Source organism: Anarhichas minor, unplaced genomic scaffold (assembly GCF_050575085.1).
Source record: "Anarhichas minor isolate MPS153535 unplaced genomic scaffold, ASM5057508v1 ptg000010l, whole genome shotgun sequence".
Classification (NCBI taxonomy): domain Eukaryota; kingdom Metazoa; phylum Chordata; class Actinopteri; order Perciformes; family Anarhichadidae; genus Anarhichas; species Anarhichas minor.
Genome location: NW_027466456.1, coordinates 3,797,719 through 3,821,276, shown reverse-complemented (window position 1 = coordinate 3,821,276; position 23,558 = coordinate 3,797,719). Strand labels below are relative to the sequence as shown.

The following is a 23,558-nucleotide window of genomic DNA, read 5'->3' as shown; positions in this document are numbered from 1 at the left end:
TCTAAGTTATCTTACATAAGTCCTTTATCAGTTCCTCCTCCACCCATTACCAATTAAAACATTAAGATAAAATAAGATAAGATATCAACTTCAGTGGCGGGCCGTACATTTTATACCTGGGCCTTCATTGCTGTTCTACAGTTGAATCACCTCCTAATAACCTCATTATGACCTACGGGTTATTATTTGTTTCGTGTAAAAGCCGCATATTCACATAACACTGCAACATTTGACAAGTGAAATAAAATGTTACATGAAGCTCAACACCTACAAAACACAAACTGCAGAGTGCAGATACATGAATACACGCATGGCGGGACGCAGCGTCATTAACCGACAATGCATATACTCAAAATCAATGTAATTAACACAATGACAAACTCACAAGAACCGGTCACATATATTTATATGACAACAAAGCACGACAAATCAACCCAGCAAACCTGCAGCAGATCCACGCATTCCACCACACAAGAGCACGAGCCATTCAAATATTATTCATAAAAACCACACGATAGACAAATGAACAGTAGTAACGTTACTGCAGATGTAAACAAACAAACGCACTTCACTTACCAAATGCTGTTCACTTAAAGACAAAGTCCATCCTCCTTTCTTTGTTAAAGAGTTTAATCCCACGGTTGTACAGAACATCGTTTCAGTTCCAGTAAGAAGTCCTTCTCGATTCATGGACGCCAGTGATGACAGTTGAGCCTCCCCAGTTGTATTTAGCCGGTCTGTGGCGGCCGGTTCGCAGCGGGGCCGGGATCTCAGTAAAAAAATAAATAAACTACACCAAGCAAAACCCCAAAAATGTTATAATTTCTTCCGTATCTTTCAATTTGGACTCTTACTCCTCCAACTAAGCTCTGCTGGCTAGTTAAGTTTCAGTTCACAATAGTCACGTGCTCGCCCACTGACCAATCACAGCGCACGCTGCACCTCACTGCAGCGCTGCACCTGAAAACTGAGCTGCGAGTTAATGTTGACGTACTTGTAGGCCAGCTAGCAGGCTCTGGCACGTCAAAGAATACGCCCAACATGTCAAACTAAAGATCTGATTGGTTGAACACTATGACAATCAACAATATCGTCCCCATTCACTTAAACTGCAAAGACTCACTTGTGAGTCTGCAGGCCTCGGGCCTCTCTTCTTACCTAGAGACACAGGGGTGAAATCTGATTGGAGAAAAGCTCTACTTAAAACAAGCTGTGCTGGAAGCAGAGCAACTGAGGAAGACTGTAGCTGTGCAATGAGAACATAAGATAATGGGAAGAATAATTTTATAAATTACACATGTAGTGTATTTATGAAAAATTATAAAATTATAAAATAGCTATAACTTTGTGATTCTGTTTAGGCCAGCAGAGAAGGCCTTGAAGGCCCTGACGGCCCACCACTGATCAACGTTAGTAATCCCAAAGGAAATTCTTGTGCCAGAGATTACAACAAAAAACAATCCAATAAAAAATATAAAACATATCTGAACAATATAATAGAGTAATATGTATTACGTGTATAGGAAATAGACACCAGTGCAAAATAGAATAGCAGTAAGGTAAATATAGTTTTTTTTTTTTTAAATCTACTAAAACAGAAAAAGTAAAGTACAACAAACAAGAAACAAGAGTTCTCAACACTACCTTATTTGATCTGTCCCTATACATCTGGCTGACCTGCTTCTCAGACAGAAATACCTACTTCTATTTGTTTGTTTGAAAAACAAAAACAAAAAAAACATCTCTTTCCTTTGGCCGTAAATTGCCGAAATTGTGATTTTAATCCATAGACTGTAATCGCTATAGATGCAAAAAGACTGTAATCGCTATAGATGCAAAAAAGAGGAGACGAATCTGCGGCTCTTAAATAACGTTAGCGTTAGCTTTTGAAAAGTAAAACTTTATTGACACAACCTGCGTGCGCAGCGATCAAGCGGGGTTGTCCTTCAGTCATAGCCTGAGCTATCCCGATAGCCTTCACCTAAGCGTATTGTTGGCGTACCTGGAACAACAGTAACGTTACGTTAAAAGGAAACTACACCGTTGTGGACCATGGCGGCAAGGATTTTGCCCGTAGTGAAGTTAGTATTTTTATTCCACCCGCAATTTCCCTGAAGTCATTGCTGCTGTAGTTAGCTAGGTGCTAGCTGCACTATTAGCATGTTAGCTAATAGTTTAACGTTGCTGTCAGTTTGCCCGAGAGCTTTCCAGCTGTCCTCTTCAAACACTGTGTTTACTGGTTGCATAACTAGTTGGCTCAATAACTAACTAGTAACATTATTACATACGCGTGTTGTCTATCGGTTTGACATGTTTATAACTGGATACAGAGGAGGGCTATCTGGTGTTGGAGCCTGAATGCATTTGTTCTTTGATTTTCAGACTGGCCACCAAGGTGACCATTGCAGGAGGAGCTCTGTACATCGCCTGTGACTCTGGTCTGTTGGGAAGCAGTGAGCAGGGCTCAGAAGCCCTAAAGAAGGCCAAGGCTGCAATACCCCCCGCCATAGAGGAGTGGATGAAGTACTTTGGCCTGGAGGTAATGCTACAGATAAGCTGCATATACATCTTTTCCCCCAAAATGACCCTGCAGTAGGCAAACAAGCCAGTGTCGTATACAAAGGTTTTAATGATTCACACAATAGATGAAATAATAGATTTATGTTTTAAGTGTCCTTCTATCTCATGGCCCATCCCTCATGGAGTTATAAGATGAAAATAATAATGTATGTACAGTGCATAGCTTACACAAATCAGTTTTAAAAGCAACAACGATAGTAATATAATCAAAATAAAGCAACTTGCCTGTTTATTTCCGAATGAAGAGGCATTAATGCCGTTGTAATCTGGACACAAAGATACCTTTATTTCTCTTTGGTAGACTAAAAACAACACAATTTTCAGTAAAGTTAGTAGTCGGTAACTAAGTTACAGTGTATTCTTTCTACAGAATATTCCAATTATATTTCATAATGTTTCATATTTCTAATCCCGTGTTATTCTGGGGTAATATGCCCACTTTTGCACAAAACTGTCTGCCCTCCATCTTCATTGCCACTAGTAGGCCTGGCGCACTATTTAACCGAACAAAGCCAAAAAAAGATGTCTTTCACATTTCACTTCAATATCTCTCTCTGTACTGGTTTTCAAATGCTGCTATATTTAACAGCGACAAAGCACTGTGCTGTTTCAAACTAAAGAGCCCTCCTCCTCTCCGCAGACTCAGCTTCCAACCATACCTAAGGTTGAATTCTCCCCGGTTCAGGCGTGGAACTCTGGTAAGAGCTGAATGAAAAGCTTGTTTCTTTTCCTTTTTTTCTTTTTATTCAAAGAAAGGTCACTCATTCGATAATGTCATGAGTTTGTGCTTTGAGCCCAGATTTGAAATTGTGGTTATGCACCTTACTTGTCCGATGCAGTGGTCTTGTTGGCATTTCATCGGGGCAGTAATTCATTTCAGCATCACTAATATGATTAATTTTAATTTGGTTAACAACCTAAATGTGTTTTCAATGCCTCAAACCCAAACCATTGATTTCTTTTATTTTATTTCAGGGGTGCGGCAGTCAATTTCATCTCTTTCGGAGGCTCCAACAAACGCAACTAAATACACAAATCAGGGTTTGCAGTACCTGAAAGACCTCACCAAGTGAACAGGAACTCTCCGGACAGCCTGACATTTATCAATCTTTTTGAGTTTTGCACTTAAATAAAGACGTTACTTCTTCAGACGTTGTTGTCCCTCCCAAGAAAGAAGAAACAGCCCAACATGAACGAAAACAGACAAAAAGAAGTTGTGTGAAAGTCAGCTGCATGGAGGGCAGTCTCTTGAAAGGGTACTGGGGTTCTCTAAAGGATATTGGCATTGTATTGTACATAATGCTAGGAAGCTAAATTTATTTTTAAAAACATTTTCATTTTTGTGTATACCACCATATTTAATTTTGCTCAGTAATGTCTAATATACAGTAGTTATTTTCCCCTTTGTTCTCTTAACTACCCAAATGTTCTGAAGAGAATGTCTGTCTTATATATGCAGTTTCACCATTTGTGACTAAACAATACATCCATCTTGAAACACGTCCAGTCTTTAGTTTGATTTGTTGAGGTGGAAGCTGAACGTTAAATCTAGGCGGCGTGTTCAAAGAACCAGACCAAGCAAATGTGCAAAACTCTTTATTACTCATGGCAGATTAACAATGACACAAATTGCCTGTCGATGCTGCTACAACTTCAGAGCAGGAAGTGATCTAATGCATGAAGACTGTGCACAGTCATTTGTAACGACACAAACACCACACAGCACCACCAGCGGTGATGTACAGTGTAAACCTCTTGTTATTTTTTTTTCCATTTTTATGTGGGTTTAACAAACCGTACCGCTTCTGTCACACGTTGTCACTTCTCCACTGTCAAAATAAAGTGTTCACTGTTGAGATTATACAGTAAGAGCATACCTACTGACCGACTGGCTCACCGAGGAATACACTGAGCGACTTGGAGAAGACCGAGAGGGCAAAAACCAATTCAGCCGCTAGTGACAAAGTTGGGAGGAAACCAATATGGCAATCGTACATGTCATGTTTGCAAGACAAAGACAGTTCTAAAGACTAGAACCAGAGCTAGTTAGTTGCTGTCAACAAACTGGTTTGTCCGTTGATTATACCGGGTAAATATTCAGTTTATATCTTATGTAAATAAACGACCCTTTCACTAAAAGCTGGTGGTTTTGATGACATATTCATATAAATGAGAGTAATCACAACAGGCAACATTACAAGGCATTTTACACAAGTTGTACATATTAAATACTGTCATCTAAATGTATTGCAACACTTTTTTTTCTTCATGCGTGAAAGCATTTATTCTGCCACATTTGCTCTTAAGGAAAAAAGCATTTTGGGGGGAAACTATATAGCGTACCATAACCTAAACATGTAAACTTTATACAATAAAGTGCTCCCCACAAGATCAACAGTGAGCTTATACAACCAATGAAGATGTGTGTAATATTTAAAGTACATTTTCATACGGCATTAAGAGCAAAACACAGCACTGATATAAACTAGATGGTCGCAAAACTTTCCTCAAGCTGTCAGTGTCGCCACTTCTGAATGAAAACCGAATAGCAGCCTTCATACGCAATGACTCAGTAAGAGCAGTGACTCCATAAGAGCAATGACTCAGTAAGAGCGCAGGTAGAGATGCGGTATGTACAATATTGCAAAGATGACAAGCCGGAAGGCACTTTTATGATTTGTGTGGGATCAAATTTAAATGAGAATTTAGCAAACTGCGTCTTCATCACCAGTGCAAAATATCCGATACGATGCTGAATATGGTGCAAGAGTATATTTCCACAGGAGTGTAATTCATCTAAAAGGCTTTTGTAAATATAAGGGCCCCACTATGGTGATTTTTGCAATCCTTTCATTCCTTCCTTCCTTCCAGTACTAACACTAAATGTGATAATATGGTTACATAAATACAATACAAAAAAAATGTATCGGCCCATTTAATTCAATAGACACCTCAGTGGAAGGAGTCTAGATATAATGTGTATATCATGCTTACTGGCGAGTTAGACGATCCAAAGAAAAGTCTCAAAAGAGTATTTTGAGCAGCTTTTTGAGTCATACTTTAATTAAGATAATACTTTAAAAGGACAAATCAGAGTATCTCAACGACAGCAATACAAATGCAGTAACAACTGCACTTTGCAGCTGTTGGGCAGTGCAATCTTGGACTGTCCAAAACATAACAGTATAAAGTAGAACAGCAACAATAAAACAATCCAATCTCATCGAAATATAGCCAAGCATAGCGGTGCTACAGTTCTGCTGTGCATATGAAAAAACAGAGTGCACTTTTTAATTTTTTTTTCTCTTCCGAACAATAAAGCATAATAACTATTCAACCCTGACATGGTTTTGGGAAAATCTGATCGGAACGGGGGGGTGGTGGTGGTGGAACAGAAGCAGATGGAGGGAGGCTGGAGAGTGTCCACCATCTCTAGGTGGTTTTCACCAGGTCATAGACATGGATATGAAAGTCATCATCATATTTGATGTAGTAGACGGAGGGCTTGGCCGGGACCTGGTAGATGACCAGGCCTGTTCTCTTCACGCCCTTGTCAGTAACATACTCCACCTGTTTCCCCACCAGACTCTCCGTCTCTTCTCCTGGCTTCCTGTCTGCGGGCAACAGGTGTTTGTTTTCTGAGGAGTGAAACATGAAAACAAGTCACGTTTAAGTCGGAGTTAGATCGAAACGTTCCCCGCGTGTAACTCGGCAAACACCGCCGGCTAACGAGTATCTCAAAAGTGGGTATAGAATAATGTCCCGTTTGGTTTCTGAGCAGAAACATGCATGAAAAGTATTAAAAGTAAAGGTTCTGTGTTATTCTTTAAACGGTCCATCTCATCGTTACTCCATCACAAAAATGTGCTTCCGCTCTCATTTTTTTCTCAAATCCAATTTGCTAAATATCAACATTACGTCAATAAATTTACAGACCTAGAAATTAAAAAACATTCTCCATAATTGTCAAGACTTTCCAGACAAGTGTAAGAATCCTATATATATATATATATATATATATATATATATATATATATATATATATATATATATATATATATATCATGAGTTAGTCAAGCTTGTAATCTGTTGAGTGAAAATGATCATGGACACAAAGCTTTAACAGACTGAAATATTAATATAGGAGTTTATACAGGCCGTAGTATCTTAGTGTCTTTCACGAAGAAGTCTCACTATCTGAATTAAAACGTGATTAGGTGTTACGGTGGATGTGTGCCAGAGTCAATAGAATATCCTCAAATTAAATGCAGCAGTTTGTGGATGTTTAAACATAGCCATTACCTCTGGAACAGCTGTTTGGTGAAAACACGGATTAGAGTCTTGGCTTTCCTTCTTCAACATCTCGACCATAAATATCTAATTTCCCCAAGAAAACACTGCCTTTGTTTTAACTCCAAGCACTCACTTTCCACCTTTTCTCTTGACAGCGTGATATCAAGAGTATCTGTGTCCGAGGCGGCAAGAAGAAGTGCTCACTTTTTAAAATATGTCATTTTCCCTGTTTGCTACTTGGGAGTCGAACCCTCTGACGTAGATTAGTGATAAATACAGACTTCAATGACAAACCATGACTGCTGGGGGAACTCACATGGTATCCATATCAAAAAAGATTTCACGAAAAATCATTTTCAAACGTCACATGGCAGATCGTTAAAGCTTAGGGGAAAAAAAAATATTCAATAAACCTTTACGAGTCATGAATCTGTCTTTGTCTCACACACACAAATCAACAGTACCTGCTTCAGGCAGAATCCTGAGGTCTCCGTCAGCGTAGTCGTCCCACAGCTGGTACATATAAAGTACGGGGTCCTTTTCATAAGTGATATAATACCAGTTGGTCATGATGGGAGCTCTGGAGAGGACCATGCCTCGCCACTCGTTCTTCTCTCCATCCTCCTTTTCAAACAGATGCTCCACAGCTTTGCCCACCAGCTCCTCCGCCCCTGGAGGTATCTTAATCTTGTTGTTTACTTACGTAGACACAGCCGCAAAAAAAAAAAAAAAAGGACATGCAATATAAAAGTGAGAAACGTGGCGATTCATAATGCAACTGCTTAAGCGGCTTACTAACTCACCAACTTTCTCCGACAGGATCTGCAGGCTGGACACTCTCTCATCCTTGAACAGCTCGATGCCGTAGACGCAGTCGAAGCCGTCATACTTCACCATGAAGAGAGACGGGTTCACGCTGAGCCTGTCCAGCACCGTTCCCTTCCATTTGCTCTGGTTCCCCTTCTCGCGCCAGTTGTGCTGAATGCGGACTCCCAGAATGCTGTTGGGATCCGGGGTCAACGTGTCGCTCAGCTCCCCGCTACTCCGCTTTCTGGTAATACAGTATGAATATGCAGGTCAGCGGCTGCCGCCATCAAAAACCTACATTGTATGCAGCGTGAATGTTTTTCATTCATTCCAGAAGTAAATATATATATGTAGGATATTGGGTATTTACAGTACTGTGTACCTGGATTAATCACTTTGACATGTCGCTGTTTGTGACATTATAGTTACTATTACATTCTGTTCAATAACCACCGTTTACAGCATCACGTGATTGACATACACAGTAGCTTTGTTTTCTACATACCTGCCCCTTTTCTTGGACATGCCTCCAGAAAGTCAAAGGTCACTGATTAAGAGAAAGACAGGGCAAGGTTCAGGTATTATGTGAGTGAGCGAGACAGCTGCCAAACTTCACATGTACTGTTGTACTACACAGCATGAGGAAGGCCTCTGCTTCAGCTGAGAGGCTGGCCTTGTCTGGAAGAGACCCGAGACTGACAACTCCAGCAGCCAATAGATTAGCATGATGGAACAACTTCCTGGTTATTTACTTTAACTACACAGCCATGGAGGTCACTGTTTGTCATGCACAGTCTGCTGAGGCGAGACTGTGTACGTTTGTCATATTCGTTGCACAGCCTCAGTTGAGGATTTTTTTTTTTTTTTAAAAGCCATTGAAGAAAAAATAATTATGGCTGACACAAGTTCAAGAGCATATGTCAGCCATTTCTCTGTATCTGACAAATTACAGAATGTAACGTTAGCCGGGTGCATTTTTTTGTGGAAACAACTTATATATTAGCTACACACATGTAAAATATGACGAGGCGAGCCCGATAAACTACGCGTTAAGTCATGCCGTGTACCACCTGTGCTGGACTAAATCCAACACACCTACACCTCACACTGTAGGTTATCAATACCACTCTGTCCTAGCTTCAATGCAGATGTTGCTGTGAGATCAGTGGAGGCGGCTAGCTTAGAGCTACACCCGCTCTTCGGTGTGTCTCCCCACCCCCCGCTGACGACAGGTAACAAACACCGGGGACAGCTGTGTGTTAACAGCCTCGGAACATGTCTTCGTTACCTTTACGCAGATTTCATGTCAGTATTGTTCGGCTCGTCTGGCAGAGAAATGCTGCCACACACACACACACACCAAACCCGCCTGTGTAAATCTCGCGAAACCTGTGGAAAATGGGAGATGCGGACAGGAGACTCTAGTTCCCGGCGAGCCCTCGGTCACCACGACCGCGGAGACGGACGTGAACACGCGCGCAATGAATACTGGGAGTTGGAGTCTTTTGGTGACAGTGATTCTTGAGTTTTTAACGACCGAAGTTACACAGGTGTTGCAGACGGTACTGCATGCTGCGTTCGGGTGTTTTCGGAAATAGCGTAATTACGGCATTAGTGCGTATGATTGACATGAAAACGTACACAACCCAACCGACCACAACAGGCGAAGTGAGGCCGGGATATTCTGTGACGCCAGAGTTTCCTAGAATTTGACTTAAAGGGGCAGACTGCGTAAGATAGGTGTCAGCATTACATGTAAAGTTCTTATGATTATGTTTCCGACTTCACTCTTTCTGTAACATGTACTGCCCATGACAACATTTTGCATCTTTAGTTCCAAAAAAAATCAGCAAACACACAACACTACAATTCTGGATACACATTGGATACAATTACATATCTTAAATGAAATTAAACCCACCGCTCATCTATGTGAATTATTTTGGTCAAACTTCAACCTTAAACATTCGGATGCACAAACTATTTGCATGATTCAAACCGGCAAGGGCAGTTGCAAATGGGAGCACCAGAAGGCAGCAGCGGTGATGATCTTGAAATATTATCTGAATCATTCAGATAATAGATGTATGATGCCCATGATAGTGATATGCATTCATGCATATCACTATCATGGGCATCATACATCTGCATGGGCAGCTACATTCACCACTCGGGAAGCAATTAAGGGTTAGTGAGTATGTGCAACTGATTGGGAACATCTGGGCTCCTGCCTTCACAGATGTTTTACAGCAAGGTATTCATACTTTGTCCCAAATGGAATCTTACAGAAAACAGTGTATTTGTAATGTCCTGAAATACGATCCTCTCTGCACAACTTCAATGCACCACTGTCACCTGAGCCTATATCGTCATTATTGTAGGAGCCAAAAAGGATGAGTACATTTTCTTGATGTGAAAAAAGTATGCTGCCAGGCTGTGGTTGGTATCAACCTGGCGATACAGTGGTAATAAATTGGCACCCGCTGATGACGTCATGGTCTTTCAGTGCCTGCACAGGGCGCCGACAGCCGAAGTAGTGTTTCAACATGTTTTAAATGAGTTACTTGTTCATTTGACACAGCGACAGTTACCGTCTTTCTTTGCTTTGAGTTGCCGCGGCATGTGCTTTACTTTTGTTGTTGTAGCGTAGTTTGACACACTCGTACACACGTACACGTTAACCTTCATTCATCCGCTTCATCTACTGGACAACAAACCGTGAGTAACCTGAATGGATGTAACTTAAGCAAAACTTTGTTGAGCACTTATCTTGGCCATATTTCCATGGCTTAATGGACTTTAAGAAGGAAGCCATCAAAATGATGCCACGTTATTAATTACATTACATAATTAAAGTTGCAAATTCCGGTTGCAGTTTATAAGTTACAGGCTGTAAATGCGGATGATATCACGCTGCTAACTCAACAGACCTCACTCAGGCTGGACTTGTAGTTCAACTGAATGCCACGCCTGCTCAGCTTTCCAACCACTTTTATTCTTTATTAAATATGACAGTTACATGTATGCTGCAAGAATGACCTACTTACCAACCAAATATGCAAACATGAACAAAACCTGACCCATAAAATACAATTTTCACCAAAGTTGCAAACACAGAATTCATGGTTTCTATGGTGGTGTCACTCTATCACATTTTTTCAATGTAATTAGCATTCCCATTGCCATTTTTATATTAAATTCAACTCACAGAAATGTGTTTGCATGTTGTTGTTTTTTTTTGTGAGAGTTTTGCAAAAACAAGAAGTAACACAACACAATGTATTACCTCATTTAATTCACCACAGCAATAAAACAACATAACATCACGTGTTTTTATATTAAAAAGAGCCTTATCTTGAAAAGTAGATCCCAATCAAGCATGCTGACATATTGCCGTTCGATCTAATCATCTTAATTGTTTTTTAACACGTCTGAAATCCATTCCCTGAAGGACGATATGCGTGTGTAGACATCAGGGGTCCTGGGGTTTCCGCATTGGCGTCCAGAGAAGGAGACGACGCCTGCTGCAGCTCCATCACACACCAACGGACCACCTGAATCCCCCTTTAACAGAAAAAAATACGCTTTGTTTGAAATGGCCTCTTTTTTTATTACCTGTGCTCAATATTAGTTGCTTACTGCACACCTAAAATAAGGTGCCGTCATTTTGCACCAGGGAAAAACAGATCTTTCTATTAACAAGATAATCTCGGATCTTTACAGGAGAAGATGTTTAGTTTCTCTCCATCTTTACACACAACTCCTTTTTTAAAGGTTAGTTTGATTGCTCGATCGATGTCTTGCCAGTGCAATCTCTTACCGAGCAGAAGCCTTGAAAGATGCGGGCCCCTGTGCCACAAACCATAGTCCTGGTGATCGGAACACCTCTCCATCTCCTGCGACATGTCCTCTGTGACAGGGCGGTCACGTTGACTTCCTGGAGCCTGTTTGGTAAGGTGCCGTCATCCCCTACAGCCCCCCAGCCGGCTGTGATGCACCGACTGGATGCATTCAGCCGGCCCCTTTTCGGAGAGATCAGCTGCACTGCTTCAGTCAGTCGGGCTCCACTGCTGAGCTGAGACGAGGACATTAACGGTAGAAAAAATGTCATCTCAACATCATGTTGTGTGCTTTTTCTGCAAGCAAGAAAACACTATATACTCGCTACATAGCAAAATTATGTTTATGTAATAAACAACAATTTAAACTGTCCTCACCTTTAGGAGCATGATGTCATTTGCATGCCCATCATAGTTGGGATGTGGAATGGATCTGACTGCACTGAACTCCTGCTTTGTAGGCTCATTGGCGGTCAGGGAACCAGCTCCAAGTACCACTGTATAAGGTCTAGAGATCACAATTGAATGACGATTGGACATTAGATATGCTCTTAAGGCCGGTAATAATCTCTCTTAACAGAAATCATTTGTCTGTCTCAAAGCATAATTTAAGTTTAAAGATACATTTTTCTATCTACAAATCACTGATTTGTAAGTACAGTACAACAATTGCAGAGACTTGAAAGTGAACATTTGTCAAAGAGTGCAAAGGTTTTAAAAATGACTCCTGCTTGAGACTTAGCTTCAGTTTGACAAAGAAATAAAAACAAATGTAATGTTAACTATGATGGATTACTTACGTCTGGCAAACTAAAAAGTCCCTGCAAGTGGATTTTCATACTGAATTGAAACAGGTGGCCGCGATATTAAAAAAAAAAAAAAAAAAATCTTACATGGGTATCTGGCAATGTGCTGCCGTGAGCACGAAGTCCTCTCTCACCAGGGCTCCCCCACAGTTGTGGCGACCTCGGACTTGCAGCGAGGCCATGTAGGGGCGCGATTGCGGGGCAGAATCTCTGCCTCCAACAATGTGAGAACCATCAGCTCCTGAAACACAAAAATCCTCATGCATTATTTGTTTCTCCAGGTATGTTTTTCAGGTTTGTAGTAAATGCAGATGTATATGTCTTTGCTATGTATAGAGAGCTTACCATTTAGGACAAAGAGCAGCAGTAGCACGAAACTGGTTGCCATGGTCTCTGGTCAAATCCACACCTGCTACTCTCGGTCTTGTCATTTTTAGAGGAGAAAATATCTTGCTTATCCTGTGGTCTTCATTGCTTCAGTGTGTTTGCTAACATGCCCTGAAGTCATTGGTGGGATGACAAAATATGTGGTTTTTAGATTTCCAAAACAAGGCTTCATAATTGATGCAAGAAACCGGTGGCGATAGAGACATAACCGCGGTCCACAATGCTCCGAGGGTTCAAACTGCCATTTGTGTCACCCAAAAAAATCCAACTACTTGTTTAGCAAAGGTAAACATTTAGGGATAAATGGTAGTTAAACTCCACAAAGGGGCAAAAAGAGAAAAAAGGGCCATATGTGTGTGTATATGTGGCGGATTCTTACTAAGTTGTGGTTTATTCCTAAATGATACTGCTTAGATTTAAATCTTGCAAAGTGTGATGAGTTATTTCGCTTTCCTCTTTTCATCCCGTTGCATCACGTTGAGTGTTGAAAAGAGAGTTCTTAAGAAAGATTGTGGTTTTGCGTAATGCAACGTAGGCTTCTGCAAACAGCTGCTCTACCAGGCAACTGAGTCTCTCAGCTGTTTGGGATTGGGTACATCAATTTTGTATTCACAGGTAAAACTCTATTAAGTGTTGAGTATTAAGTACTTGTTGGCACTGTTGAGCTCAACTGATCACTGGAGGAAGAACCTTTGCATTTGTTTTATTGACTTGAATATAATTTTATATCTCTTGATGAAGACCGTTACCACAGAAAGCTAAATAATACAGCATTTCAAATTGAGATTAATTTGGAATGACCATATTTAGTCAACTTTCTTATGGAGCATTGAGGCTCTTTTGTGTGGGTCTGCTCAACAAACATTTCTTTGAAAAGTGTGACAAAGTAGCTGAACCACAGTAACCACAGTTTCCATGTTCACACGGACACCAGACTCCAACATGTCTTTGAGTTAAATGTCGTGAAAATCGATCTTATGGACTGGGGATACTGCAGGCTAGAGACGCACATGCACAGCTGACCTTTGCCCTTGTTTCAGCTGAAGTGCCTGGATAAGATAAATAAATAAACATTTTTATAATATTACTGGTACTATTTGCTTTAACACAATGCAAATATGTCCTCCGTCATATTGTAGGTGAAGGTGTACCGATTCTGCTGCATTCATATCTTACAGCTCATTTCTGCTTTATAACAGGTCCTTCAGCTCAGGTTACAAAGCCTTAAACTAAGGAGACAGCTAGTAAATTAAATAATGAGGTTATGCTTGTATAAGGGTTGAAATAGCTCTTTCTTTTTCAGTTGATTCACACATTATTTTTGTTCCCGCCAGGATGATCATGAGATTGGTTGCGTGTGTGCATGCGTCTGTTTGTGTGTGTGTGTGCGCGTGCATGTACGTCCATGACTGAATAAGCGTGCATCTCTGTGTCTGTCCACGGCTAATCTCGCATTCTGCTGAAACCAAACTGCATAATATTTTCGGGGTGCCCAATTATGGCTGCATACTCAAGGGCCTCTCGTGGTCGCAGCTTGACAAAGCATCTTTTATTGGCTGCCTGTTAACTCCTCACTCACTACTCTTAAACCGGCTGCTAGTGACAACACAGCTGAGGCCATCTGCTACTTTGCGCCCACAGTTGGGGGGGATAACATATTGCAGTGTGTTTGGCTAACAGCTAAGGCTTTGGACGGTATGCTTAGCTAACAGCTAACGGAACTACCAGTAAACATACTGCTGTACCAGCTCACTTTTATAGATTTGGTCGGCGTGTTTGGCTAACCGCTAACAGCACCACCAGTACACACACTGCTCTACCTCGCTGCAACTCAGCTGTTGCTACGCGGCCAGACAGCTTTGTGAGTTTAATTTTGTTTTTGGCAAGAATGTATGAAGTGTCTTATACGACAACTTTGAGACAATAGTCTGGATTCATCGCTGCTTGATTTTGGGTTTGAATGAAGCACGTTGGGGGGCAGGCCAGTGATGGGTTGTTTTCATTCAATCACACAGTGCTGCAGTGGTCATTGGAGACACACCTCGCAGAGATTGTTTTTTTTTTTATTGTTTCAAACCCACTGCTTCTGTAATTCTCTACATTTCAGTAAGTCCCTTAACGAGTGTCCTCACTGGCCAACTTCTGTGACCAAACTTCTTCATGAATATCTGCCAACACAAGCCAAGCTCCTGGAAAAAAATAGTGTTGAATAAAATGTGGTTTCTAGTCCAAAAAAGGTATAAACATCTTACATCATCTTGAAAATGAACAAATCAAAATACTTCCTCCTCACAGGGTGATTCTGCTGGTGTGCAACAGGCTGGCTGTTGGTGTTGCGTCTTTCAACTGTAACTACCCAGATGTACCCAACGTCTACATATCTCAAAGTTCCTTCTCCGGATCAACCCATCCACATGGTTCTCTTAATTTTTCAAGTCTGCCCCTTTTTTTACAGCAGTTTGATCTTCACAGTTTTATTTCCATCTATTTTAATTTCCTGCCACATCTTACGGCCGATGCTATTTCGCAACTTTGCAAAGCATATACATCATGTGACTAATACGGGAGCGAACTCAAACTGCAGGGATTCAGTACAGTATTTTTATTTTTTTTATCAAGAGTCACCTGTGATGAGCTTGAGACCTCGGGCAGACTGAACACGAGAGGATGTGTCCCCATCACCAACACATTTTACAAATGAATTCAGTCCATGCAGTTGTCTTGTGTATAAGATCAGTGAAGTACATTTTTGCAGCTTTAATTCTGTTGGTATGGTCAAACCAAATGAGTAATGGTAAACGGGTAACATGCTACCACTTTCTAATAAGGCACCCTTAATTCATGCTTTATAGATGAGTTATAAGTCATTTATAAGGGTTAGGGTACGGGGTACAAATACTTATCACGTTTACGCTATCACGTTTATACTCCACTTGATTCACACGCTCAACATAACCATTATTATTACTGTCGTTTTTGTTCACTTAAATACAATTTGTGTTTTCTGAGGACATTGTTAAAGAAGGAAATCAAACACGGTATTTGCAATAAACCTTTATTTTGAATTTCGGTCACACTGATTGAACGTAAAACCTCCATAGTACAGTGAATGTATGCTTTGCAATATTTTCACTTGTAACGTTTGAGGATGCCATCGATCCAGAGACGGTACTTTGATACATCGGTGTAGACGTTGGGTACATTTGGGTAGCTACAGTTTGCAAATTTGTTGAAAGACACAACACCTACAGCCTTCCCGTTGCACACCAGAGGACCACCAGAATCACCCTGTGAGGAGGAAGAGTCTTCATTAGCTTATTCATTATGTGATTTTAGATGTTTGTAGTATTTATATACCAGCTGACATGTTCTATTAACAGACAGAAAACCCACCTGACAGAATCCTTTCTTTGTTTCATAGCCACCTGCACAGATAACATTGTCGGGAAGACCAACCCATTGCTCCTTGCAGACTTTCAGGTTGATGATGGAGACGTTCACCACTCTCAGATCATCAACAACTCTACCACCAGTCTTTATATATCCCCATCCAGCCACCTGGCAGTCGTCTTGTTTGTTCATTTCAGATGTGGGAAGAGGAATTGTTTGCACTCGTCCGTTCAGTGAAACCTTCTTAGACAGCTGGAGACACACAACGTTACAACTAATGCAATGTCTAATTTCATAACAATTGCTGGAATATGGAGCTGATAACAATAAAAAAGATGACTCAACAAATGTATGATGTCACCTGGAAATATGTACTTACTTTGAGGAGCATGATGTCATTACCACTTCCTACATTCTGATAAGATTTGTGTTTGTATTTTTTTTTAATGTATATCTTGTTGTCATCATTAACACTCTTGAGATCGTGGGTGCCAAGAACAACATGGGTAATGCCACTGAATGAGAGATAACAAAGGGGGTGTCAGTACATTTTCTAAAACTATAATGTACAATAATAATAATTTCTTATTTTTAAAAAGTTGGTTTATATATCTTGACATCTTTTTTTCAATTGATTTCTAATTACATGATTTAAAGATTGCTGGAAGAGGAAATGCTACTCACTCGTCACAGTGTGCAGCAGTGAGCACAAAGTCCTCACTGATCAGGAACCCTCCACATATATGATGACCTTCGCTGTCCTGCACCGAGGCCATATACAGCATCGAGTTCTTCAGGGCTCGTTCCCCATTTATGATTTCACTCCCATCTGCTGCAAAGATAAGAAAATCAAAATGAGGTTAATGTCCCATTAAATGGTTGGAAAATGATAATAATACTTTGAGAATCTTACCGCTTCGTCCGAGATACGCCAGGAGAGGAAAAAGCAGAAATGTGTGCAGAGGATGCATGATGCCAGCAAGACAGCTGACCTGTCTCTCTTCTTGGGGCTGTCATGTAGACCCTTTTATACAGCTTTGCTGTGTTGGTTAGCGTGATCCTCATGTTTTATCTTGACTTTTAACCGCATCCTTTGTTCAATGACTGTTTGCCAGTTTGCAACGTATGTTATCTTTGCATCATCTTGTTTTTTTTTCTCTCAACAGCATGAAGCACTTTATGATCAGCATGCGATGACTTTCACACATTCGTTCACATTCTTCCTCTTTCACCTCTTATGTCATTCATTATTCACTTTTATATTTAGGACACTTTCAGCCTCTTGGTTGAGTTCATTCTAATCCTCCTTTCTTCATTTTTTATGAATAATTGCTCAGCAACATTAAAGGACTTTTGTTAGATGAATTCAATAAGTGAATAACTCAGATGCAACACCAGGATTCTGTATGTTGGAAGTCAAAATGTGTCACTGTGGCCATACGGGTCACTATGAATCCATTCTTGATTCTCCTCTTCCTTTTATTTAGCTCATGATTTATTCGCGGCATCTTTCAGTTTTGTTCATTGTGGACCCACTTCACCTCACAAGTTCACAATAAGACTTAAATTGGGTGAATTTGATGACTCAATAGCACTTTGTTGTACATCTCTTTTATGAAAAAAGAGACATTAATGCTAAGATACCAGATAGTAATGATTTTAGTATCTTTATTAGTATCTGTATTTGAATCATTTGGCTGTTGGGGGTTTTGGTTAAACAGCCTACTCAAACATTTTCTTCTGAATTTATATGACGGAATCATACATCCGTCATACATCCGTCATATACAGTCTCTGACATTTGAAACTGACATTTTATTTGCATTTCAGATATAGAGCAAACAGTGACGGGGCAACTTGAATACTGCAATGCCTCCACAATAATACGTTTTATTTATAAAGCACTCTTCAAGCAAAAAGCACACAGTTTGTAAATTCACACGGCATGAACAGATAACTGCAAGAGGTTGAAAATAATAATTACCGTACAACATATCAGCCAGCTCATGATAAGAAAGAAAGGATGTCAGTTGTTAAGAAAGGCCATTCTGTAAAAGTGAGTTTAAAGACGAGATTTAAAGTCAGCGACAGTGTCAGCTGACCTCACGTGGAGGTGGACAGCTGTTCTACAGCAGAGGAGCCAGTACAATGCAATGCAATCACAGAATTGTTACATTCAACAATTATGTTGCTTGAGAATCTTTTTGATCCAGGGAAGGTATTTTGATATATTTGTATAGACGTTGGGTACATTTGGGTAGTCACAGTTTTTTTTCATGTTGAAAGACACAACACCAACAGCCTTCCCACTGCACACCAGAGGGCCACCAGAATCACCCTGTGAGGAGGAAGAAGCTTCATTTCTTTATTCAGTTTCTAGAAGACGAGAAACCATTCAGACTAAAAAACGTTGACATTACATTTTTTTATTAACGGACAGAAAACATACCTGACAGAATCCTTTGTCGGTGCCATATCCACCTGCACAGATAACATTGGCAGGAAGATTACCTCTAATATGTAGACTTAAGACCAGACGTAGTAGTCTTACCGTAAAGTCCAAGATACATCAGGAGATAAAGAAGCAGAAACCTGTGCAGAGCATGCGTCATGCTGGTGATACTCATCCTGTTCTCTTTGAGGTGTCAAGTCGACCCTTTTATACCACAGTTTGCTCAGTAAGGGACCCTGTGGTTAAGGTCTGCTTCGACAAGACCTAAGACACATCCTCTGTGCGTCGGTAACACCTTTAATTGTCATATAGTGATGAGTGCATGCGGTCAGTAAAGAAATGCAGCATTTCCGCTCTTACAGTAAATATAAAGCGTGTGGTTCAGCAGCCTCAGCAGCCTGAAGCACGTACACACATGATGTGATCAGCATGGGATGAGTTTTCACACAGTCTGTTAGTAACCAATTCATTCTCTTCTCCATTTGATGTCATTTGATATTTTCAGTTTTTCCCTTTGAATGAGGCCTCCAGCAAGAGCGCCAGGCTTTGAAGCACATTTAGCTCAGTGGCCAAATCCTGGAATTACAACATCTACGTCTGTCACGTGATGCCATTGGGCCTAAAAATACTTTTTCTTATTGACTTACATTTGGAAAGACACGTCTGTTGTAGCAGGTACATTAACTCCCCAGTAAGAGCACTGTATTAGCATTATTTAAATCAGTATGTTCTAAAAGTTGGTAAATGCATTAATAGCCGAATCCAGAGTTGATTCCCTTCCTCCGTTCATGTGATTGAGTCCGACAACGAGTCTGGACCGAGGGCTGGGAGGCGGGGTTAAAGGGAACGCTAGTTTCTGCTCTATGAACCCCATGGATGCAGAAGATCGCCGGTAGATCTGCGTAATTTTATACTCTGAAGACAAACTTTCTTTGCATCAAGCGCCACTGAGTAACTTTCATAGGAAGGAACGGGGCCCTGCCTCGCTGAATCCAGTTCTCTTTATGCGTCCATGTTTTGTATCTTTGGCACTTTAAGCATATTTCATTATTTCTTAGAATTCTTAAACTTTCTTCTCTCACTGTTTTGTATACACTGAGCCACTTAAGCTTAGGTGACCTTTTAGTTTGATAAAACTGAAGTGAAAAAAAAACTAAATAATTTGTTACGGATCCACTCTTTAGCTGTGACCTTTGGGCTGTTGTTGGCTTCTGTCAGTGTGATGTTGCGCCAACAACTAAATGAGTGATGAGTGCATGTCTATATTCTCACAATCACAAGTATGCAAGACTCTAAAGTCTTGAGATCACAGTCTGATAGCTAGAAGTCTGATAGGCTATCGTGACTCATCTGTTAGTGTTTGGTTTGACCGCAGTGGAACATGTGTGTGAATGGCGTGTATTATAAAGTCTGAGGTAAAATAAGGAATATATGAAGAAGTACGCACAACGAAATATACGAATCAGACGTTTGTATGTAATTATTCCCGTTTAACGAGAACAAATGAGAAGTTTCAGAGTGCTGAAGCATGCGGAGAAGAGCAAATAGATCCACAATATCTTTTCACTGTGTTTTTACTGCAACTCAATCCAACATCAATAGCTTTAATTACTTGCTGTAAGCAGACTTGTTTAGCACGAATCAGTTTCCACCACCAGTCATGTTCACTATGCATCTATGACACTTTTATTCTCTTCATTATATTTATTTTGGACCGTGTTGGTTCTCCTCTCACTTTTGGTAAATACTCATCTGTGGCCTTCAAATGATCCTTCGCGGAATAAACGTGCAAAATGCAAAACGCAATGTTGACCAACCTGAAACAACCCGAAGGTTTCTTTGAAATGTTGCTACAATCTTGATCCACAGAAACCACAGTTTGCAGCTGCAGATCTGAGCGTTGGTGTTGGTGCACAGTTGCAGTTTTGAAACCACACTTCATTAGTTGTATCATTATTCAACAGGCAGCAGCAGATGTTTTTAAGTGCATTGAAACATATTTCATTGTTTATACTCCAGGCTTTATGCAAACCATGAACACTAGTTGGATTTGTGTTGCATTCAGTACGACCTTTTATGTGCAGACAGAGTCTCTGCACCGCAAGCAGAGATAGGTGAGCAACAGCAGAGTAGTACTATTTAAACTTACCCTGAGAGGTTTTGTATATTAAAATGTACCCACCTTCACCAGCTGCAACATTAAAGTGATGTACACTCGACTGCATCAATAATTATAATCCAGTAATAATATCTTCAATATTTTTTAAATGGACCATTCTGCATAATGAGTATTTTTACTCTGGTTCTTAAAGTATATTCTGATTCTAATACTTTTGTACCGTTACTTCAGTAAAACTTTAAATGCAGGATATTTACTTGTATTTCTACAGTGTGATAACGATACTTTTACTGAAGAAACCGATTTGAGTACTTCTTACCACCACTGCTTGATCTTGACTCAGCACTTTTAGGGTGTTTTCACATTAGGTACGACAGCTTCGTACTGTGCCCGAGTACGACTGCCCCATCAGAGTGATGTCTGACATAAAGCTCATATTCTGATAAATGAAGGGTTCTGTATTAGTCTCAGAATATCTCTGTCAAAGTATAAGAAACTGTTGTAAATCAAGCTCAGGTACCAAGTTATTACTCAGAGGTGTGAAACTAGCAGTTAGGTTTGTCTAACACAATGTCAGTGTCTTAACTTGTTGCTGCTACTTCATGCTCCATGTAACTAGTTTTCTGTGTAGTTTTGGGTCTGTTTCTGTTCGACCTTTAAGGTTAAGGCTGTTGAGATGATTTGAGGTGATTTTAAAAGGGGTCCCATGCAACAGGAAACGCTTTGGACAGCGACCACATCACTGCAACCCTCAGCCTGCACGAGCCAAAACACAGCAGGCTGGCAGGGACAGAAACTAGCATAACCCGAATTATTTTAGAATTAGATGATCTGACTTCATGCAGCTCCATTAGGATGCCGTGTTCAAACTCATTTATCTCCAACTAATTATTTTCAAACTAAATATGTCACGAATGACTTCCTCAACCACACAGATATCTACTCATCAAACACAATCAATTACAATTCAAGTACAAAAGCCCTGCAAAATATCCTGTACATCATATTATATAAAGACCATCCTCTAAAGGAGTTAAATCTAATATATTTTTACATTTTATCCCTGTAAAGCTTTAATATGATGACTAGCTGTATAACAGTTTACTACTGGCCAGTGGTAACTGTGTCCCGTGCTGTAATTTCCATGAGCTGCTTTACCATCTACTGTACAGTGGATACCTGTTTAATCGTGCCAATTTTATGCATTTGCATGAATTAATACGCCAGCTGATGTTCCAAATTGAAGCACAGTCATGACATGTACATACTCTACACAAAAACAACTTACTCACCACAATAAACATTTGTACCACTTCTACTCTTAGTGTATTTGGTTCATCAGAGTGTAACTTTGATGGGGAGAGGGGTGCAGTCTTACTACATCATGTTGTGTCTTCACACATCTATTCTACATTTGTATACCATCAAGTGTAACATTACACTCAGTGTATATTATCTCAGCTGTTACGGTTACTCTGTTAGTACTTCATGACGTCCAGCAGAGAGCGCCAGAGTTTGTGACGAGACTTTTAAAATTGCTCTGCTTTTTCACCATCAGAGGGTGCTGCTTCTCCATCAGAGCAAATCTAACGTAAAGTCACAAATTGATCTGTCTAATGACTCTTCTAACAGCATCGGTCTGTGCTGCATTCAAGCCCACTCCCTCACTTTGAGGAAAACAGTGAGCATGTGATCTCGCTCCAAATACATGGGGTACATGTCTCACAGTTAGACCTGGAGGTGGTTTATAAAGTGGAGCTATATATGAAAAGGAAAACAACCACTTACCTGATATCTGATTATGTGGTGCTGCTACATGATTTGGGTTTTGAAAACGCTTAAAATCTAAATTTCTGATTAAACAGCAACAGAATCTTCCTGGTTTGGGGATGAAAGACCTCAGAGCCTCGGAGGCCCACAGCCACTGAGTCTGGTGCTGAGGCTGTGGAAGTGCTGGACAGGACGGGAGAAATCTCTGCACTTTACTAGATAGCTACTGCATTGTTTTATTTTCTTGCTCATTGGTGGTCATTTTAGTTTTGATGTAGACGTCAGTCGGGTTGAGATTGATCTTTCTGTGCTCTTCATACCGTCATCATAGTTTATTCTGCCTTGACTCTTTCTTTCTGGCTTTGACGTGATGTTAAGAGCTAAAGGGGCCTACCGTGTAGACACAGAAACATTGAGTACGATTTTAGAGGCACTGTGTCAAAGTCATGTGTTTTCAAACCTTCATATAATGTACATATGTGTCGAGCCAGGACAGATTTGTCCACCAAAGCCACCAAACTCCACTGAAAATACTATAATTTCACCTCGCAGAACACAGGGGTTGCAGGTCTACCACTTCGTTTGTGTTACCGTGTGACCTTGGTGAATCCAAACTAATCAAAGTGATAAAATGGACGATGGCAGTGTATGCTTTAGGGCGTGGCTACCTTGTCATTGACAGGTTGCTACCGCGGCGTTGTTGGGTTTGGGTGTTGCCCCGTGTTCTTAGAACTTTAACTCTTTCACAGTGTGTTTTTAGGGCATGAAAGTAAATTGTAGCCTTTTTGGTAGAATTAAAATGCCTTACTGAGAGTTTGCATGTACTTAGCTCCACCCTCTTGTGTCACTTCTGGTTACAAAAAAAGAATCAAGATTGTGACGGCCATAAACCAAGATGGCAATCTATGGCCAAAATGCCAAACTCAAGCCTACAAAACTGCAGTCCACAAACCAATGGGTGATGTCAAGGTGACAACGTCCACTTCTTATATACAGTCTTTATATATATGCTAATATAAAAGTTATATATGCTTCTCACACTTTTCTATGATAATGATAGAAACATAAACCTTTATTCAGCTGTACAACACTTCTGTTTGATGACTTGGAAGTTG

The 23,558-nt window shown here is 40.4% G+C and overlaps 4 protein-coding genes across 4 annotated transcripts; 1 reads left to right on the top strand and 3 right to left on the bottom strand.

The window, feature by feature from the left end:
• The first annotated feature begins 1,907 nt into the window (after positions 1–1,907).
• micos13 (mitochondrial contact site and cristae organizing system subunit 13) lies at positions 1,908–4,465 on the top strand. Its single transcript, XM_076087605.1, has 4 exons — positions 1,908–2,081; positions 2,383–2,539; positions 3,221–3,278; positions 3,556–4,465. Exons 1-4 carry the CDS (start codon positions 2,053–2,055, stop codon positions 3,651–3,653), a joined length of 342 nt encoding a protein of 113 aa, XP_075943720.1. The 5' UTR covers positions 1,908–2,052; the 3' UTR covers positions 3,654–4,465.
• LOC142946407 (spindlin-1-like) lies at positions 4,161–9,126 on the bottom strand. The gene is made up of 5 exons (XM_076087603.1): positions 8,969–9,126; positions 8,186–8,227; positions 7,677–7,924; positions 7,338–7,571; positions 4,161–6,218 (listed from the first exon to the last, which is right to left on the bottom strand). The coding sequence occupies exons 2-5, from the start codon at positions 8,203–8,205 to the stop codon at positions 6,013–6,015; spliced, it is 708 nt and encodes a 235-aa protein (XP_075943718.1). The 5' UTR covers positions 8,206–8,227; positions 8,969–9,126; the 3' UTR covers positions 4,161–6,012.
• A 1,528-nt stretch (positions 9,127–10,654) lies between these two features.
• Positions 10,655–12,749, bottom strand: LOC142946405 (serine protease 57-like). Its single transcript, XM_076087601.1, has 5 exons — positions 12,671–12,749; positions 12,413–12,566; positions 11,898–12,027; positions 11,501–11,755; positions 10,655–11,244 (listed from the first exon to the last, which is right to left on the bottom strand). Exons 1-5 carry the CDS (start codon positions 12,711–12,713, stop codon positions 11,092–11,094), a joined length of 735 nt encoding a protein of 244 aa, XP_075943716.1. The 5' UTR covers positions 12,714–12,749; the 3' UTR covers positions 10,655–11,091.
• Positions 12,750–15,700: 2,951 nt separating this feature from the next.
• Positions 15,701–17,073, bottom strand: LOC142946403 (trypsin-3-like). Its single transcript, XM_076087600.1, has 5 exons — positions 17,016–17,073; positions 16,787–16,934; positions 16,482–16,617; positions 16,106–16,354; positions 15,701–16,000 (listed from the first exon to the last, which is right to left on the bottom strand). Exons 1-5 carry the CDS (start codon positions 17,071–17,073, stop codon positions 15,842–15,844), a joined length of 750 nt encoding a protein of 249 aa, XP_075943715.1. The 3' UTR covers positions 15,701–15,841.
• Between the last annotated feature and the right edge of the window lie 6,485 nt (positions 17,074–23,558).

Coding starts and splice junctions, on each gene's coding strand:
- micos13 (XM_076087605.1), top strand. CDS start 2,053: ATGGCGGCAAGGATTTTGCCCGTAGTGAA. Junction 2,082..2,382: donor AGGATTTTGCCCGTAGTGAA/GTTAGTATTTTT, acceptor TTTGATTTTCAG/ACTGGCCACCAAGGTGACCA. Junction 3,279..3,555: donor GGTTCAGGCGTGGAACTCTG/GTAAGAGCTGAA, acceptor ATTTTATTTCAG/GGGTGCGGCAGTCAATTTCA.
- LOC142946407 (XM_076087603.1), bottom strand. CDS start 8,205: ATGTCCAAGAAAAGGGGCAG. Junction 7,925..8,185: donor ATGTCCAAGAAAAGGGGCAG/GTATGTAGAAAA, acceptor CTGTATTACCAG/AAAGCGGAGTAGCGGGGAGC. Junction 7,572..7,676: donor GATCCTGTCGGAGAAAGTTG/GTGAGTTAGTAA, acceptor TGTCTACGTAAG/TAAACAACAAGATTAAGATA.
- LOC142946405 (XM_076087601.1), bottom strand. CDS start 12,713: ATGGCAACCAGTTTCGTGCTACTGCTGCTCTTTGTCCTAAATG. Junction 12,028..12,412: donor GCACATTGCCAGATACCCAT/GTAAGATTTTTT, acceptor TGTGATCTCTAG/ACCTTATACAGTGGTACTTG. Junction 11,756..11,897: donor ATGACATCATGCTCCTAAAG/GTGAGGACAGTT, acceptor TCCTCGTCTCAG/CTCAGCAGTGGAGCCCGACT.
- LOC142946403 (XM_076087600.1), bottom strand. CDS start 17,073: ATGCATCCTCTGCACACATTTCTGCTTTTTCCTCTCCTGGCGTATCTC. Junction 16,618..16,786: donor ACTGCTGCACACTGTGACGA/GTGAGTAGCATT, acceptor TCTCTCATTCAG/TGGCATTACCCATGTTGTTC. Junction 16,355..16,481: donor ATGACATCATGCTCCTCAAA/GTAAGTACATAT, acceptor GTGTGTCTCCAG/CTGTCTAAGAAGGTTTCACT.